This window comes from Oratosquilla oratoria, chromosome 22 (genome assembly GCF_046742065.1).
Source record: "Oratosquilla oratoria isolate Oo_2021 chromosome 22, ASM4674206v1, whole genome shotgun sequence".
Taxonomy (NCBI): Eukaryota; Metazoa; Arthropoda; class Malacostraca; order Stomatopoda; family Squillidae; genus Oratosquilla; species Oratosquilla oratoria.
Window position 1 is genome coordinate 48,890,988 of NC_134798.1, and position 20,000 is coordinate 48,910,987.

A 20,000-nucleotide genomic window follows, 5' to 3' on the forward strand; every position below is an offset into this window, starting at 1 on the left:
CACACACACACACACACACACACACACACACATACACACACACACACACACACACACACTCACACACACACACACACACACACACACATGCACAAACACATACACACACATACACACACACACACATGCGCACACACACAAATGTGCACGCACATGTACACACACAACACATGCACACACACACACACACACACACACACACACACACACACACACACACACACACACACACACACACACACACACACACATATATATATATATATATATATATACATATATATACATATGTATATATAAACACATATATATATATATATATATATATATATATATATATATATATGCATGGGTAAAGAACTTTGATCAATTACAAAAAAAAAAAAAAAAAATCGTCAATGTACCCAAGTACATGCATGTTGATGCATGTTGCTTTCTTTAAATCTAACGCCTCCTCCTTCTCCTCCCGAAGAATCCTCTGCCGTTCTCTTACTGCCCCACGGAGGTCGTGGGGAACGAGACCTTCGAAGTTGAAGAATGTGAGCTCTCGAGCGAGACCGCCTACTTCTGGTACCGGATGACCATCGACGCCTCCAGCACCATCAACGACACCGGCGGCATCAAGTGGTGGATGGTACTGTGCCTCGGCCTTGCCTGGCTTGTTGTGTGGCTCTGCATCATGAAGGGTATCCAGTCCTCAGGCAAGGTGAGGGTTCCTTAGTGACTCTGGTTACGTTCCCGTGCAAGTGTTCGTGCTTGGAGCGAAGATATTGTCATCGCAGTAGGGTTGGGTTGTGAAGAGGTAATCTTGTTGTTGTGTCATCAAGATTTTCTTTCTTTATAGTATCTTTACTCTTGATCAATACCTATGTATAGTATAGTATATAGGTGTACATTTATTTTTTGTTAATATAAGTTTCCCTATCCTGAATAGAATAGCTTGAGGGTTTAGGAATCAGTAGCAGAAGTAGATTGAACCCCATTTAATACATGAAGTTCCCTAAGCTAATTGATATTACTTGGCTGCAGCATAGATAAAATACACAAGTCGAGCGCAATGAGAAGAGGAACATATGAGAACATAAACTTACAACGTCTCTCATATACAGTCGGCTATAAATTTCTTGAACCTTCATTTTGTGATTTTTAGTACTGATACAGATATACCTGAGTATTTCATCATTCTTTTTTTAGACACTTGCTACTTCAGAGTATAAGATATTTCTTTGTGTATACGAATACAAAGACATAAGGTACATTTGAACAATGAATATGACGGACTCTTGTGCAACCGAGGATTGCAAGAGAAATGAATCAACACCGCACGTGGTTTACCGAGATTAACCTTAGCCTTAGGTTGTCAAGGGGAGGGTCATATAGGCAAATAAAATCGCCTGCGTGTGCCAGAGTTGAATGAGAAGTTCCATGCAACACTGGAAAGCCTTTCTCTTCAGCTGAATGGAATGACCTTATTTAGCTTTATCCAGTACATAACTTAAATATATACAACAGGAAATAGAGTATCACAGATGGGCGGGGTCAACTCTTTATGCAAGTCTTAAGGGTCTGAATTCTTTCTAATGAGGCTGGGTTCATCTTAAAGGGTTTCAGATCCCCTTTAAAGGGGTTGGAATCCTCTTAAAAGGGTTGGATCTCTCTTAAGGTTGGATTCTTTTTAAAGGGTCCTTTAAGAGAAAATAAACCTCATTTTGTGGAAAAAAAAATAAAAAGGATTTGACCTCGTTAAAAATGATCCAATCCTATTTTCACAATCCAATCTCCTTAAAAGAGTGAATCCAGTAGGACAGACTCGGATGAAGCATCAAGACGTTTTAAAGGGGGTTTACACGGGGTATTTGGTTGTCGAACACGTTGTTCGACAACCAAATACCCCGTTCACACGTTCACACATCACTTTAAACACGTGTCTGTCGAACCACGTTCGACGAACCGTTAGGTTAGACCGTGTAAATCCCCTTTTACGTCTACTCATGTCCCACCTTCACTATAAGGGGATCTCTTTCTAAAGTCCCCCCTTGACATTGCAGATGTCCTACCTTCACCCTAGGAGGTTCTCTTTCTAAAGTCCTCCCTTGACATTGCAGGTCGTCTACTTCACGGCTCTTTTCCCTTACATGATCCTCATCATCTTCTTCGGAAGGGCTATCACGCTCAAGGGCGCCGGAACAGGATTGGCATACATGTTCACGCCGGATGTAAGTCATGAGTGCCAAAAGTGGCACTGTCAAAGGCACTGGCTCATTCAGTTCCAGTCTTGTGGAAAGAGATGTAATGATTAATTATCCTGTTTGGATATAAGTTGATTTAAAAGATGAATGAATTTTCATTTACCTATATATATATAATTCTTCACTTGCTTATTCATCTATTTATTCATTTGATTTTATATTTATCTATTTGTCTGAGTTCAAGTTAATGTTTGAAAATTTGATTAATTTTCATTTACACGTATATTCCTCTTTACCTTTTCATCCATTTATCTACTTATATATTTATTTATTCCTTTACCTATTTATTCACTTATTCATTCTATCAATGCTTTTTTCAGATGTCAATGTTACTAAATCCTGACGTTTGGATGGACGCGGCGTGTCAAGTGTTCTATTCGCTCGGGTTAGCGTTTGGTTCCTTGATAGCTTTCGCCTCTTACAACCCAATCAAAAACAACTGCAAACGAGATTCCATATTCATGTGCTGCATCACAGTCTTCACCGCCACTTTCGCAACCATCGACATCTTTGCTGTGCTTGGTTTCAAAGCAGTGAGCAACTACGAGAAGTGTATTGAACAGTGAGTAGTTTGACCGGTCGTTGTGTTTCAGACCCTGTTCACACTAGCGGTTTCAACCGCGGTGGCAGTTCATTTGCTATGACAAAGGAGGCGTTCACACAAAGCGGTTCAAACCGCTTGTGTGAATAGGACTTTGATGTGTTTTTTTTTATTATTGAGGTCATTTGGCGTTTTTTCGAGAAAAAAAAAATTAAATTGAGAAGTTGTGAAGTTTCCTCCTCCCTTTTCATCACACAAAAGTATTTGGGGTATTTTGTTGGAGATATCCAGCGCATCTATCCACGGGGACCCACGGAGGCACACGAGAACCCACGGGGACATTATCGTGCCAAAGAAGTTGAGTCATTGAGGTCTACAGAACTTTTTTTTTTTTTTTTTTTTTCTTTTGAGTGGAAACTAGTCACCAATCAGAAAAGAGTGCTGAGTGACTCTGATAATTAGGGATGGAACTAAAGACCCTGAAATATCCTAAAACATACCCTAAAAAGACCCTAAAACACACGGTGGGTTGCACAGACAACCTCAGATGATATAATCAATCCTTTTTAGGTCTTCGAGTTTTCTAGACGCGTGACACTCACGGGGACAAAATGACAAGAGCTGGCATCTTGAGATCAGTGATTCACTTGAGATTAGACCGTAAACTCTCTTTAAACCGGGTTAAAACCTTAAACTTGTTCGCTTTGTGTGAAAGGGGTTAAACGAAGATTAATGAACCGACAAGGGATGGTGGGCTTCGGCCGCAGGTGACTATTGCCTACACTGGTAGCTCGAGCACTTAAGGCAAAGGTGATGTTTCAACCACTATAAAGCGTCTCGAAGTCAAAATCTTATCAATTCCCCGTACAGAAGGGAAACGTTTAATATTTAGCTGGGGGATAGCCTATTACATGGGAGGGCAACCATTGGCACGCGTGCCAAATGTGGCACGCTAACGACATTTCTCCGATACGCTATACCCGGGCTCACCTAAGATAATAATGAAAGATCAATCGTCAACTCCACGTGGGTGGCATGTTACGAATTTTTTACTTCGAAAAATGGCCGATTTTGGCACGCGCGTCGAAAAAGGTTGAGTATGAAAATGGGACTGTGAAAATATGATACATTTTTTCTGTTACATAAGGGATACTTCAATTGCCACAGATGTCTACATGCCACGCTTGTATTTGTACTTCATGAGGGGCAATCAATAAAGCTGAGAACATTTAGTGAAAGGGTAGACGAAGGAAATGATTGAAAGTTTTGTGGCAGTCTTTCCGTGGGGTGAGTGTAGAGCAATGGTTCTCAAACTTTTTTCTCTAAACTTCCTCCTTCACACAAAAAAAAAAAAAAAAAAAAAAAAAAGTGACGATAAAAAAATATTGATGAAAAGAAACCCTTTGCTTTGTTACAAAATTGGCGGTCATAATTATCTTATATTTGATAATTTTTTTCCACCAGGACAGTCATGTATTTTTTTTATCAGATTCCTCATATTGTACAGAAATGTATAATTTGTAAGAACAAGCCATGGCCCCCTTAGATTTTTGCCATGGCTCCCTTTGGGGCCAGGGTTGAGAACAACAGATGTAGTGTGTCAAATAGAGGACAAACGAGCTTGGAATTATTTTGGTAGCCGCACATTATGTATTTTCTATGTTTTTCTTGCGTTGTTCCTTTTATGTGGATATTACAACATTAACACATACTCTAGTATGGGAATTGTGATTTTCTCATATATATATATATATATATATATATATATATATATATATATATATATATATATATATATATATATATATATATATATATCGAAATATGTAAGACAGATGAGTGCATGGGTGGTGAGATAAACACAGGGAACCGTTTAGGGATTTATTCTGACGTTTCGTCCTTACCAGGACTTCTTCAGAGTACATGAATGCATGGGTGGTGAGATAAACACAGGGAACCGTTTAGGAATTTATTCTGACGTTTCGTCCTTACCAGGACTTCTTCAGAGTATATGATGTACTCTGAAGAAGTCCTGGTAAGGACGAAACGTCAGAATAAATCCCTAAACGGTTCCATGTGTTTATCTCACCACCCATGCACTCATATACACATACATACCAATGTGGCGAAATGCCATTCACATGCTTGTCATTAGTTTATATGTCTCACCTGTCATTTCATTACTTTAATCTTAGGATCACCAAAACTCCTAGATCCATCCTTTGCTTTATCGTTTCATTTCCTATTGTACAGTATATGATGGTCTCCTATTACTTTTACCCATTTCCAAGTTTCAGAATTTGTTTGCATTAAATTTCATCTTCCACTCCAGGCTCTGTTTGTAGGTATTGGCTACACTTTCCTGTAAGAACGTACAGGCGTCTTCATTTTCTTATTCATTTGTTTTTATCATCTTGGCTTTATCTGCAAATGTTTTAGTGCGGCTATTCATGTCATTCGTGAGATGACAGTAAAATAAAATCCTGACGTATACTGGTTTATATCAATAGAACATTGTAGCACACAACCCACTTTCTTTTATGAAACTGAAATGGTTTTCTACCAAGACCTTCGTCTTCTGTGTTTTGTCCGTCTGTCTTTTACAATTCTCCCCCACAACTTGGCCATCATGCTGGTCAAGATCATTGACCGATCATTTAAAAGTTCCTCTTTACCTTTAGATTGGAACCACGTTTGCCTTTTTCCGATCTTGGGGCATTTTTCCTTCTTCCAGAAAACACACATCAAGTCCATGTACTGTATAAAACAATTAGTTTTGTGCATTTCAATGTATTCAGATGGAAACCCCATCTGGTCTTCAGGTTTTTCTCACATCTAGGATATCTAGTAATTTATTTTCTTCTCGCGCTTCCAATTTTATATCGATTAACACAACTTCTATGATTCTTCTTCTCTTCTTCGAAATTACTTTCTTTGGGGAATATCAATTGGAAACTTCTGTTTACTATCTTTTTTATATACTTTCTCATCTACTTTTAGTTTGAAGATTTTTTTTTCTGTTTCCCAGCTTCCCAATTACAAATCTATGGAACATTAGATATTTGCTTTTGTACTGATCAATTAACTTTTCTTCAAAAATTCTTTTTTCCTCTCTTTTAGTTCTTGTGTATTCGTTTCTGGTCCTCTTATATTTCTCTCTAAATATATATATATATATATATATATATATATATATATATATATATATATATATATACATATATATTTGTAAATATAATTTTGTGTAAATCAAAGGAATGTAATGGAATCTAACAGTCTCGTTTTCTTTCCTTGAAGCAACATCCGCAAGCTACATTCAGTTCCAGCCCTACAAAATGCCACTGGAGGAGTTAACCTCACTATTGAAAACTACGAGGATTATTGGCCCTCCGTCTACCCCAAAGTCAGTGAGCTCTATCAGAACACAACCCACCATCATTTCAAGAATTGCAGCGTCACAGCCGAACTAAGCCAGGTGAGCCAGATGGAAATCTCTCTCTCTCACACACACACGCGCGCGCGCGCACACACACGCACATACACACACACACACACACACACACACACACACACACACACACACACACACACGCACGCACACACACACACACACACACACACACACACACACACACACACACACACACACACACACACACACACACACACACACACACACACACACACACACATACATACACATACATACATACATACATACATACATACATACATACATACATACATACATACATACATACATACATACATACATACATACATACATGCACACACATATACGTGCACACGTATTTGTATGTGTGTATGCATGTCTTGTGTGTGTGTGTGTGTGTGTGTGTGTGTGTGTGTGTGTGTGTGTGTGTGTGTGTGTGTGTGTGTGTGTGTGTGTGTGTGTGTGTGTGTGTGTGTGTGTGTGTGTGTGTGTGTGTGTGTGTGTGTGTGTGTGTGTGTGTGTGTGTGTGTTTGTGTGTGTGTTTTCTCGTGTGCACTCAGACTTCTTTCGCCTTGGGTATATAGGCATACACTTCCCGGTTTCTTTCCTACCGTCAATGTACAGTATGTGATCTACTTAATCCAGCTGATCACAGTCTGTCATCAGGACTCACTACAAGACTCAGTTGGTTACGGTTTTGATGTTGTTACAGGCGGCAGAAGGGACGGGTCTGGCTTTCATCGTCTTTACTCAGGCCATCATCGAGCTCCCGGGCAGCAACTTCTGGTCCCTCTGCTTCTTCATGATGTTGCTGGCTTTGGGTCTGGGTTCTCAATTCGGGACCATGGAAGGCGTCATCACGAACCTCTTTGACATGAAGATCTTCGCCCGGATAAGGAAGGAAGTCCTCACAGGTAACCCAGTGTTAGGTTACTCTTAATGTGATGACCTTGCCTACATCACCCCTTTCTAAAGCCCTTGGTCCATTTGAATACCTCTATTAGATCACCCCCGCATTCTTCGTCTTTCTGGAAAGTGTAAGTTAAGGTATGGCAACAGGGGAGGACTCGTAGTAAAGGATCTAACTTGGACAAATTTAGATTTAAGAAGGAAATAGGTGAGAACTGATTTATCAACAGAGTAGTTAATGAATGGAATAAACTTAGTAACCTTGTACTGAGCGCTGAAACAATTGGTTGAAACGTTAGTTAATCTTATGGGTGAGGATGACAAATACATGTAGAGATATTAATATCTGTTGGGCGCACAGCCATGCCACGGTAAAGTGGATTGGATAGACTAACCAACCCCGCAATATATATTTTCTATTAATTGATTAAGTAATTAGTTAATTTATTCATTTGTCTATTTGTCTGTTTATTTATTCGTTTACTTATTTGTATTTATTTACTTATTTATCTTTTTATCTTTATGTACAATGGTTTGCTGAAAAGTAGTAACTCGTGTACCGCCAAAGAACGGTTGAATGAGACTAAGTTAGTAAAATAGTACATTATGTGTACTATTTAGGAATACTGACATTTTGATCGAGTATAATCACATTAATGACCTTTTTTGATCATATGCCTTGCTTTGGTGGCCTAGAGGCCAACTAAGGTCATTCGCCACTGCCTTTATCACAGGTCATCTTTTTGTCCCGTGCAGGAACCGTCTGTCTCTTATCTTTCCTCATCGGCCTCATCTTCTGCACTGGAGCGGGAGAATACTGGGTGGGAATGTTCGACACTTTTGCGGGTTCTATGGGTCTGATCATCATCGCCTACTTCGAGACGATCGTCGTGGCTTACGTCTATGGTTGGCTCAAGTTCGCGGACGACATCGAGAACATGGTGGGCGAGCGTCCTGGGCTCTACTGGACTCTAAGTTGGCGTTTCATATCCCCCATCACCATCTTCACCATCGTCGTGGCTTCCGTCATATACAGAATTACAAATCCAGCGAAGTATCCCGCGTGGCAACCGCATCTGGTAGGTCACTTAACTAGTTTAGCAGCCGCTAGTGCTAGCGACTTGTGAACTAGCCCTCTACTTGCCCAATGTCAACGGGAAGTTAGTAAACTTGCTTCCAAACTATACTAGTGTTAACACTCACTTGCCGGGTAACTTAACTTGCAGCTAGTAACAGCGGCTACTAAACTAACCCAGTGTCAGCGAAGCTTTACCGAACTAGGACTTCCTTTATAGGAATATACGCGTGTGTGTGTGTGTGCCTGAGAGAGAGAGAGAGAGAGAGAGAGAGAGAGAGAGAGAGAGAGAGAGAGAGAGAGAGAGAGAGAGAGAGAGAGAGAGAGAGAGAGAGAGGGAGGGAGAGAGAGAGAGAGAGAGAGAGAGAGGCGAGTAGAACGTGACACTGTGTTACAGATAAAAAAAAAAGTGTATTGCCTCAATATTAACAAAAATACTTAAAGAATAAGGACCAGATCTGTCAGCAAGTCTCACAATATTTGCTGTTGAGAGAAGGCGTTCAACAGCCAGTTTCACAAGTGCTCTTAGGGTTTGTTTGAACGATTACAAAATAGATAAAAAGACACCTCTACAAGTCGGGTCGGTCAATCCAATCGAAAAGTGCTAGGGAATGTGCCAACATCTTTAGTTTCTCAGGGATTTTATTTACATTGTAATCGTTCAGACAAATTCAAGCAACTACAACTCCTTAGCTCATGTACTCATCAAATCATTCCGACAGTCGTCCCCAGACTCGAACCGAGGCTTGCGAAGAAGCAAAGCCGACGCTCTACCAACTGACCTACCGAGACTATAAGATTCTCGGAGACGACTGTCGGAATTATTTGATTGACATCGCCGTCATTGGCGGTTCTATTCAGCTCATGTACTCATGTTTCTCTCGCCTCCTGACACAGGGCCAGGCTATCAAGGAGGAATACCCTGCCTGGGCGTTGGGCGTTTGCGTCGTACTCTTAATGGCAGGCTTCCTGCCCATCCCGCTTGTCTACTTCATGCGCCGATGGCAATGTATCCGTCTTGACTCCAACATCCACCAAGCTTCCATCAAGAGGGTTGAGACAACGATGTCCACGCAGGGCATGATCAGAGCAGAAGAGGTACGTATCTGGGGTGTTGGATGGCTTGTTCAAGGTGGTGGTTAAATCCTTCCTAGCGTGACAGGTTCACAAGTCGGAGTTAGGTGAAAGGAAGACAGGGATGGAAGGGAGAAAAGGGAAGGGAGGAAGAGATTTCCAGAGGTAACACCGTCTAAACCAACAAATAATATGGTTGTTAGGATTTAGGAATAGTTTAAGTTTATCATAATTTTTTTTTCAGTAGATTTAGGTATGGTAAAAGAACAATACGACATGGAGGTGTGTTACCAAATATCTAATTGAGACTTAAAGTCTCATATATTGTTTTCTTCTTTTACCACACATTTTTTTTTTCATTTCCCAGAAGTTTTGAATTATTTGAAAAAATATGATTAAGTTTAATATTGTGCTGGCGTCCATTCGTACTCCTTGGGTGACAGGGTTGACGCTTGTGGCCAATTCACATGAAGGGCATGACTTGAAAGAGTGTCCTTGTAGTACATAAGCCCAGATCCGCATTTAGGTCGAAAAGTGAAGAAAGGGCGAGGCCTCTTCTGGTTTGTATCATAGGCAGGATTCACCTCGCCTTCTTCAGTCAAGGGTGACTGTGCCTTCTTTCCGAAGTGTCGTCGTCCACGCCGAACTCCAGCAAAGAGTTAGAAATGTTCAGTTCTAAATTTGACTTTTTGATGGATTGGCCTAGGTTACAGATGTACGCCACTTTATCTATAGGTGCATGTGTGTGTGTGTGTGTGTGTGTGTGTGTGTGTGTGTGTGTGTGTGTGTGTGTGTGCGTGTGTGTGTGTGTTTACCTAATTCTATTTACTTAATCGCTATGAACAAGAAACTAGACTTGTTCGTTAGGTCCTGTATTTGTCTCCGTCAGTCACACTTAGTCTTAAAATGGTTCATGCTTTTAAACTTGAGTTGTCATTCTTTTACGTTGTTCTGAGAGTTGATGCGTCTATATGGAGAACGTCGTTTCTTGATGTCCTTTAGACATGCAGTCTTTTTTATTTTTTTCTATGACTTCGTGAGTTTTTTGTCCTCTTCAGCCAAGAGACCATCTCGTTCATCCTGTGCTCCTCAGATATCGTCCCAGTGTCTCTATTTGTCAAACTTTAATTTGAATTTACTTGTTAGCCTCTACGATTTTCTTCTATTTGATTCGATAAGTCAACACAATTTGTGAGGATACCTGTATTTCTTTATGGTCTTGGAATATATTTACACTTATATATATATATATATATATATATATATATATATATATATATATATATATATATATATATATTTTTTTTTTTTTTTTTTTGCTATGTGCTCTTGGTATTTATTCATCCCATACTAATAGACCCTCTCAAAAAAATTCTTACACTTTTTACGGTTCTACAGAGAGCAATCATTCTACCTCTCTCTTTCTCTTCTCTTCACGTCTTGGCGATCCCAGTTTATCTATTTTTTTTTTCGCGCATTTTGTCACCAAAGCCAGAGATCATTTTGGTTGCTGCACTATATTCTTTCTTTTTGCTATACCTTTCTTTTTGTGTGACCACACCACTACTTCCAACCTGAAGCGGGAGACTTTACAGTAAAGCTGCTCATTGCATCTTCGTCAGTATACTGAAATGCTTCTTTTCATCAACATCTTACGTGTCTCTCCTGTCATCTTATCAATGTGTTTTTCGGGCTACAAATTAGCCATAACCAAGACTAGTAGATCCCTTTCTTTATCAGTTTTATTATTTGTTTTATTTTCCATCGTATGGCTGTATGATTGTCTCCCCATACTTATATTCAGTTTCAGAATGTTGTGTTTCCATTAGATTTCATCTTCTCTACAGTGAGTCTAATACCAATTCTTTGGACTTTGCCTCTTGTTTTTGGTAGGACACAATCTAGTGAAAAGTCTCTATTAACGTTTCTCTTTCCTATCACTGATATTTATCATCTCGGTCTTATTTTCTTCCAGTATCACTTTTGCCCTCTATACACTCTTTTTCAATGCTACCTTCACTCTACCTTCCATTTTCTCTCTTCTATTCCTTCGCCACAAGTTGCAGTTTCCTTCACTCACTTGGGCATCGATATTTCTATCAAACTTGATCTCAACGAAAGGCAATATATCTGGATCTTTCTTCTTGAAACATTCACTGATCTCCAATCTGGCCAATATCATTCCGCCTATATAAATGTGGTCCACTCTCATATTATTTTTCCATTTTTTTTTTTTTCGTTTCTTCTCCTTTGGTGATTCTTATCTATCACTCGCTAGTAAAAATGGTGTGTATGTGTGTGTGTGTTTGTGTTCGTGTGTGTGTGTGTCTATGTGTGTGTGTGTGTGTCTGTGCGTGCGTGCGATTTTCAAGGGAATTGTCTGTGGTAATATCCAGTTATTGTTGTAAACATGAGTGATAATTGATAAGGATATGCATACACACATTTTTATTATTAACATTTGCCTGGTGTTGACTTTCCTGACTGCACGATGGATATGCAAAACGCACGTCATTCGTCTGCATCATTGTGTGTTCAATTGTATACAAGACGCGAATATCCTTTTGCCTGGGCTGAGCCGGAGCAGGAAGTAGGATCCACCGTCGCCATTGTTTGTGTATACCAAGCGTTATGAATGTAATGGCGTCACAAAGGCGTTACTAATCCAAGAAGGTAACGGCGTGACATGGCGTCTTTTATTTCACTCAAACGTGTCTTTTGACTGTAATTCACGCTTATGATCTTGTTAAGTTAAATACCCAAAGACAGAGGCTTTGGTCATCTTTTCCTCCCTGTCCGAGGCGTGGCTTTGTCTCCCAACCTCTGCAGAGGATGAACAAGCAATTTGTTGTCAGTAAAGACTATAACGTTGCAGTTATTCACTTCGTGGACTTTGCGACGACTTAGTGTCTAGAATGTTTTCCCAAAGTTTCGCATTCTTCGCATTACTTGAATGAGTGATTACCATTACCGTAAGGAATGCTCATAGTAGAATGCCCTAAGCCATTTCTAGTCTTAGCTAGCTTGTTAGTGATCCACAGGAAAAGGGCGTTCACTGGTATATACTATCCACACACGCCCCGATGTTGCTCTCATTGCAGAACTTGAGCCGCAGTGATACTTCGGACAGTGAGTGGACGCGGCTGTTCCTTGATAGGATCGAATCCACCCCAAGCCTAGACGATCAGTTCTAGAAGCTGCTCATAAGAGCCCGTAGGTTCTTAAGAAGAGGGGGAGGTGTGCTTACTTACATGTCTCTTGCATGGTGTTTGTGATTTTCATAGTGTTTACACCGAATGAGAGAGAGAAGGAGAGAAAGAGAGAGAGATAGAGAGACCCCCGTCCCCACAGAAGGTCACGTCGTTTTGCCGAGGACCGAGAGCGCAGCCGAGCATGGATTTCTACTTCCTCGGTCACTCTTACCACTTCCTTGTCGGAGGAAAGGTCCACATCATGACTCGTGCTGCCTCCTGTCGGCAGAGCGGTAGAACTCTCTGTTAGGGGGAGTTTTGTCGGATCTCTCCTTCTTTTCGAGTTTCTCCTGCTTAGCAGTGGTGTTGGCTTCTGTGGAAATGTCGTACAGACGCGCGATCGTCACTAACATCGCATAGAGACTTTATTTTATGTGTGCCTTTCTATTTGCAGCTCCTTTGTATACCAACCTACTAATCTAATGGAACAAATATCCTGCTCCTGCAGTATGATATTAACTCATATCATGAATTAATATCTCGTATCATGAACTGGTAACATCCCACGTAAAATGTTTTAAAAATTATTATCGGGCATAGTATGGTAAAAAAAAAAAAAAAAAAAAAAAAAAGAGAGAAAAAAAAAAATTCGGTAAGCTAATGCAAAAAAAAAAAAAAAAAAAAATTAATTGTCTTTGGTTCAATTCAAAACAGAACCCAAATTTGATATGTACATATAGTTTTGTACTATAAAAGCTAACTACTGTATGGCTTTTTATGCCGAGTGACCTTTTTGAGTCGGTGATTAGTTGTTGATTTATTTCTTGTCCTTTAGTCATTGACCAGAGGTTATCAATCAATTAAACAAATCAGTAGTCACCATTTGTCACCATTTCAAAACAAACGCCTGACGCTCAGTTCACTGGCGTTTAGTTTATTTTTATATACTTTTTAATGTCCATGAATATATGACCTACGGAAGATGCGCATGCGCACTAGATACCTCTGACGTAGAAGTAACCTACTACTGCAGAAGCTCTGGAGGTTCGACTCAAATCTCAAGTAGTTACATATAGTGAAGAGTCACCCAAAAGCTCTTAGCAAATAGACATTTCACCTTAAGTGAAACATAGCCTTGAGGCTGAGATATGATTTGTGAATGCTAACAAAAGTTAACTGGAGGGTGTCTCTAATGCAGCAAAAGATGGTAATCTCCTCGAAAGCAACTGTTCCTTCCTGGAACATAAAATTCATGTAGCAGGTGTTCCAGTCCTGTAGCGTCCCGGCGTCCAGTGACACCTTCTCATCACGTGACAGTAATCCCCTGTTGACTTTACACCTCCTTGTTTGATGAGAAGTTGATCTACCCTGCTATAGAACCCCTTGTCGATTACCATACTTGTCCTATGCCAAGGCTCCTTACTTTGTTTCAGGGGTCTTAACCATGTGAATTGATTCAGTAACATGTGGAATGTAGATTTATCCTGTGACAGAAATCCACATCCTCCAGCAGATATCCTACATGTGTGACAAGTGTCTGTATGCCTTAACACGTGTGCCTTTGTGATACAGATATTGTTTCTTCTGTGCTAGGATTGGATCGATGTGCATCTGTTTACATAGTTGGCAAAAGTTCCACGCGGTCCACCGAATAATGAGGTCTAGTTTATATAGCAATAGGATTTCTGTGTTTATGGATCGGGGTATGCAAAGTTTGTTGAAATTTAAGAATATAAGCTCTTCATGTCATGTTTACACACAGACACACATATGCAGTACTTTATTCATACTGTATATCGAACAAGGGGTGGATCGCACGGAATTTTTGTCAGCTGTAATTTTCAGCTCAATTAGACGGTTGAATTAAGACAAATAACATATTAACAGGTAACCAGTTTAACAGTTAACATATCTGAACATACGGATATCCCTTTAGTATTAAGATTATGAACTGTGGGACACGCATAAATGAGAAAAAGATAACCAATTTAACAGGTAATAGTTCTGTAATCGTGAATAACATTTTAGTATTATAATTATAAACCAAGGAACGTGGACAAGTGGGGAACTCTTTTAGGCAACCAAAGGGTGACTTAGAGCCAAGTTTAAGTCAAGGCTTAAGCAAACTTAAGGGGCCTTTTATCTGCCATGAGGAAATGACGCATAGTTCAACGGGATGGTAATAGGAATAGAGCCCAAATGGAAGTTGATAGGACAACGTGCCTGTGGGCAATTAAGAGAATGGGGTTCAATAAAAGTGCACATCCATATCGGAAGACCCACCCACGCATTCATCCCAGCTCAGGGATGGAAGGTCATAGCTTAGGTCCTTTAGGCTGCGTTTCCACCGAGCGAGTCTCGTCAGATTCTCATCAACCGTTGTGAGTTCGTTTGGGTAGAAACGACTTCGGTTACAATCTTCCGTTTTTTCAATCTTCAAATGTCAAATTGGCTTTGCGTCACGTATTGAGAAACCGAATGGCGAAATGAAAGGAGCTAAACCTTTACAAATGTTAGACAGATTGTTGAAATGTTCTTAGGGAAGTCTCGAATGTTGCAAACAAAGTCTTCTTCCAGCTATTCGAATTCACAGCATTTGACGAGAATCGGCCCTGACTCGCTCGGTGGAAACGCAGCCTTACAGTCAAAACGCACAACCAAGAAATTCACAATTGACTGGATCTAAAGGATGTTTTTATCGAGCAAGGACTTGTATCTGGACAGGAGTTGTTAGTATCTAACATCTTCAAGAGTTCTTCCAACTTTGTGATCCCGAGGTTTCGAGCGTTTCCTAACGAAATTATCGTCTTCGTTCCTTCCTTGTGTTTTTACTTTTTTCACTGAATTCTTTCCAGTCCGTCTCTTCAAAGAAATAATTTAGTCCTCTTGGGTTGCATTTTCAAAGTTATAAGCCACATTGGCTAAGGCTCGCCTCTGTGTTTTGTATTCTTTAATGATATACTGAATTTATGGAATACATGGTCCCCTTATCTACAGGACATTGGTATTTCAGATTCAATAAGATTTTTGTTGTTGTAAAGATTAAGTTCAATTTTGCTGACATACCGTCGTCTTGTTGTGTCGTGTGTCTTTTGTCATGTCCTATACATCTTTCGTTATGAGTTAGACTTAAATATCATTGACCATGACTTCCCGCTTGCATATATTTATTGTGAGTATTGACACCAAAGAACACGAATAAACTAAAGAAGTGCTTTGGGTAAGTCTTATACCAGTGGTTCTCAAAAATTTTCATTCCATTTTCTCTTTATTAATTCTCAATATTTCAGTGGCTTCCCTTCATTTCGTCCCGCAAAACCCACCCGCAAAAATAAATAAATAAATAAATAAATAAATAAATACATGAATAAAATAAATAAATAGATAGATAAATAGATAAATAAATAAATAAATAAATTAAATAAGATAAAATAGAATAAAATAAAATAAAATATATATATAATGATAAAATATTGTTGAAGATAAACTGCTTTATAACAAAACTGACAGATTGACAGTCATAATTATCTTATATTTGATAGATTTTGTGATGTGCTTAAATGACATCACTAGATTATACTATTTAGAAATGCATAATGTTTAACAGCAGGCCATAACCCTCCTAAATTCTTATCATAGCCCCCATATTGAAAACCACGGTCTTAAACACTTCTTCAGTTTTTTTGTGTACTTTATCTTCATCATCCATAGTCACCTGTCCAGCTTCCTTTTTTTTTTTTAAATAATCTCTTTTATTTTATTTTTCTCTCTCTCTCCTTCTGGTCTGGATGTAATAGAATCCTCATTTCACTAAAAGTTTAACATTTATTTTCATCTAATGCAACTTTTACCAACAAATCAATACTCTTTAGTGACGTCATTACTTCTTTGGATTTTTTGTTCTTTTTTATTTTTTTTTCTGTCTATATACGGATACTCGCTGGCCGAGCAGATTAGAGCGTCACTGTTTGCGACGGAGGTCGAGGTGACGACCGTTCGAACAGTCACGAGCGAGTTGGACCAATGGCATGGTTCATTCAATTCCAAGCTACAAAGTCCTGGCCTTCTGATGGGGGTAGTTTGCGACGACCAATTCGTCGTTATTTATATATTAAGGGCCTATTTCTCCTTATAAGTGGGCTACTTATGTCCTTAACTATTTCAGCTACGTTGACGTTTATCTCACTCTTTAGTTTGTCAAATTCACTCTTTAAATTATATTGACTTTCATGTATCTCCCTTTTTTTTTTTTTTTTTTTTTTTGTCTCGATCAAATGTGCAACCAAGTTTGCTAGTCCTATATGACCTGGGCTTTGATCAGCAAACGCATTAAGAATCCTCGTCATTTTTCATATTGCAAGCAAATGTTTCAAATAGGTCCTTCACCTTTTCCAATATTGTCTTTGGCTATTAATCCACGTTTCTCATTTCATTCGTTACACTTTCATAATCAATTTTCGAGTAGAATTCTGTTGATCTACTGCTAGTCGTCGTCTTGTGTTCACTTCTTATTTATTGATTATATTTTTGACATTTCATATCTAGTTTAAGTGTTTTTTCTTTTGGTTTCACATCGAAGAAATCTCAGCTCACGCGTCTGAGTTCCTTTTACTTTAGTTTTTTTTTTTTTTATCCATGATCGTTGTTTTTTTCATTGTTCCGTCTAGAAGAGAGATGTCTCGTTCATTCACTTTGAGACAAATAACACATCTGTGTGTGTCTGTGTTTAAGGGTATTCATCTATTTGTAGTATATAAGAAAGAAGCAACGTTCTTGTATATCTGTCTTAATTAAATCTCCATCTATTATATCCAGGTCAAATTTCGTGTATGACTCCAGCTTGGGACAAATCGGTGGTTATCTACTTTTTTCACTAATTTTTTTTTTATAATAATAATGAATAATGATAATAAAATATTGATGAAGAGAAACCCTTTGCTTTAGTACAAAATTAACAATCATGACCATCGTATATTTGATAGTTTTGTGATATGCTAAACTTACGTCACTAGACAACATTATATAGAAATGTGTAACTTGTAACATGAGGTCATGGCCTCCTTAGGTTTACGTCATGTCTTCCTTGGGCTCTATCATCTGGGTTAATCCAGGACCTTAAGCATCTGGACGGAAAACGGTTTCTTCACGTCCATTAGATATTTAGTTTTTTTCAATTTGGTTCTATAACTTCACTATGTTCCAAAAATGCTCCAAAAAATTTCTAAAAATATTCGTTCACGTCCTTTAGACATATAGTTTTTTAATTTGTTCCATAACTTAATTATATTCCAAAACTGTTCCAAAGTGTTCTAAAACTATTCGTTCACGTCCTTTAGAGAAGATTTTTTTTTTTAATTTGTTTCTTTAAGTTAATGGTACCCTCACGTTTCAAACCAAGCATTTACGCCCAGTCATTTTAGTTCATTACTTTCAGCTATTCCTGCTAGTTTCTTTGATAATAACATATCCAGTGCTTCTAGCCTCTTTCCACAGGGCTTATCTGTTAGTTTGAGGATTAATTTGGTCGTTACTCTTTGTTTTCCATCTTTATTATCATTATTATTAATTCATTCTGTGCGGAGATCATACCGCTACTGCATACTCCAATCTAGGGTGATTAGGCTCTCCGATTTGTTTTCTGTGTGTGTGTGTGTGTGTGTGTGTGTGTGTGTGTGTGTGTGTGTGTGTGTGTGTGTGTGTGTGTGTGTGTGTGTGTGTGTGTGTGTGTGTGTGTGTGTGTGTGTGTGTGTGTGTGTGTTTATGTATGTGTGTTTGTGTGTGTGTGTGTGTGTGTGTGTGTGTGTGTGTGTGTGTGTGTGTGTGTGTGTGTGTGTGTGTGTGTGTGTGTGTGTGTATAAGCTTCCTTGAGTAGCGTTATATATCACTGGTACGTAATTTTGACCCAGTGATAATCTACTAGTTACAAACTTCCAAGCCACGTGATCGCATTTTAAAAGAATTCAACCTAGGGAGGTAATAATTTAGGTCACTACTTACAATGTTAGTCTTCTGTACTAAGGATGGGATGACAAGACCTTGCACTGGTAGATTTCATATTTGCTATGAAATTGCAGGAATTCCAGGTAAAGATTTTTGTTAGTATTATTTCAGGAGGAATTTTTTTTTGTTTTTAACATATTTCAAAAAAAAAAAAAAAAAAAAAAAATACAAATGAATACCGGCCAGCCCACAGCCATCAGAAACATCGTGACTGATATTCCCATTCCCATTAATGGTTCCTGTAAGGGAACCAGCAGGAGTCACTCATATTGCTTCCACTAACGAGTGCCTTTTGCTGTTACCACTAACTAATACTAATTCATTGAGATGCTTACTAATACGTCTACACTTGTACATCTATACCACTTGTACATCTATACTACTACTGTTGCTGCTATTCCCGCTCCTATTTTTCTTCTGTTTTCTCATCTGCTGCTGCCAGTCTTCCTGCAATACGGTGTGACTAACAGGGTGTTCCGTTGTGGTGGTGGTGCGTTACTTTTGGTGGCGTGAACAGAGACAACATCAGAGACTCTTGCTGTGCTACCCGTGGCCTCCCTGTGGCCTACCGTCGACCACCGCGAACGGAAAGGTAACGAGGAAAGCACTTCAAGATGAAACGACACCAGCAGAAGTTCCCCAAAGCTGAAGACTCTCCTCGAGGGGCGGCACCAAGCGGCAAAACACTAAAGCACCTATTTCCTTCATTGTGGGTGTGTCCTCTCACACCTTCTCCCCTGTCGTCTTCACGACAAAATGTCACACTTCAATGTCTAAGCTTCCAGAACTTTCCACACACTTGCTTTCACTTTGTCTTGTATTAAACTGTTCGGATGTTGTTTTGTGTATGTGTTCGTGTTTTTTTTTATCATATCTATCCACAGCATACTTCCAAAGCACAAACACACTGTTTGTTGTTTAAACTATACGCCATCCATCCAGAAATAAATTTGTTTTGTGTCACCAATTCTCTTTTCGTATGCTCTACGTCACTAAGATTATTGTTTATAGATGGAAGCTTATTTCGAATGGTTGGTACTATCTAGAACTAATCGTGCCAAGCACAATCTTTCTCTCACAGCTTATCTAACACTGCTGAAAAAAACCCTTTGGTTAACTTTTTCTAACACTTCTAACTAGTGGTGGGATTCAAACATGTTAACAACATGTTCTCTCATTAGGCCGGTAGCATGCAAATATCACTTAGGCTGGATTATAGCCTGTATAAGACAATTTCTAATAACCGGTTTGCGGAGCTCATGAAATTCCAAGAACAGGTGCGTACTAACTGGTAAGAACAGGCTGTATTATAGCCTGTATAAGACAATTTCTGATAACCGGTTCGCGGAGCTCATGAAATTCCAAGAACAGGTGCCTAATAATTGGTAAGAACAGGCTGTATTATAGCCTGTATAAGACAATTTCTAATAACCGGTTCGCGGAGCTCATGAAATTCCAAGAACAGGTGCGTACTAACTAGAAAGAACAGGCTGTATTATAGCCTGTA

At 39.1% G+C, this 20,000-nt stretch overlaps 1 protein-coding gene across 6 annotated transcripts in view; it reads left to right on the top strand.

The window, feature by feature from the left end:
- LOC143037551 (sodium- and chloride-dependent transporter XTRP3) overlaps positions 1-20,000 on the top strand; it is a 201,063-nt gene that overhangs the window by 175,026 nt on the left and 6,037 nt on the right. For 3 of the 6 annotated variants that reach the window (XM_076205969.1, XM_076205973.1, XM_076205970.1), the window contains exons 3-9: positions 473-706; positions 2,106-2,216; positions 2,570-2,811; positions 6,088-6,265; positions 6,957-7,158; positions 7,910-8,232; positions 9,126-9,326. In XM_076205969.1, the coding sequence (XP_076062084.1) occupies positions 473-706; positions 2,106-2,216; positions 2,570-2,811; positions 6,088-6,265; positions 6,957-7,158; positions 7,910-8,232; positions 9,126-9,326 (1,491 nt within the window). Of the gene's footprint in view, positions 1-472; positions 707-2,105; positions 2,217-2,569; positions 2,812-6,087; positions 6,266-6,956; positions 7,159-7,909; positions 8,233-9,125; positions 9,327-12,403; positions 12,540-18,935; positions 19,207-20,000 lie in introns of all 6 variants that reach the window. The other 3 variants (XR_012967478.1, XM_076205971.1, XM_076205972.1) reach the window with 3 other exon arrangements.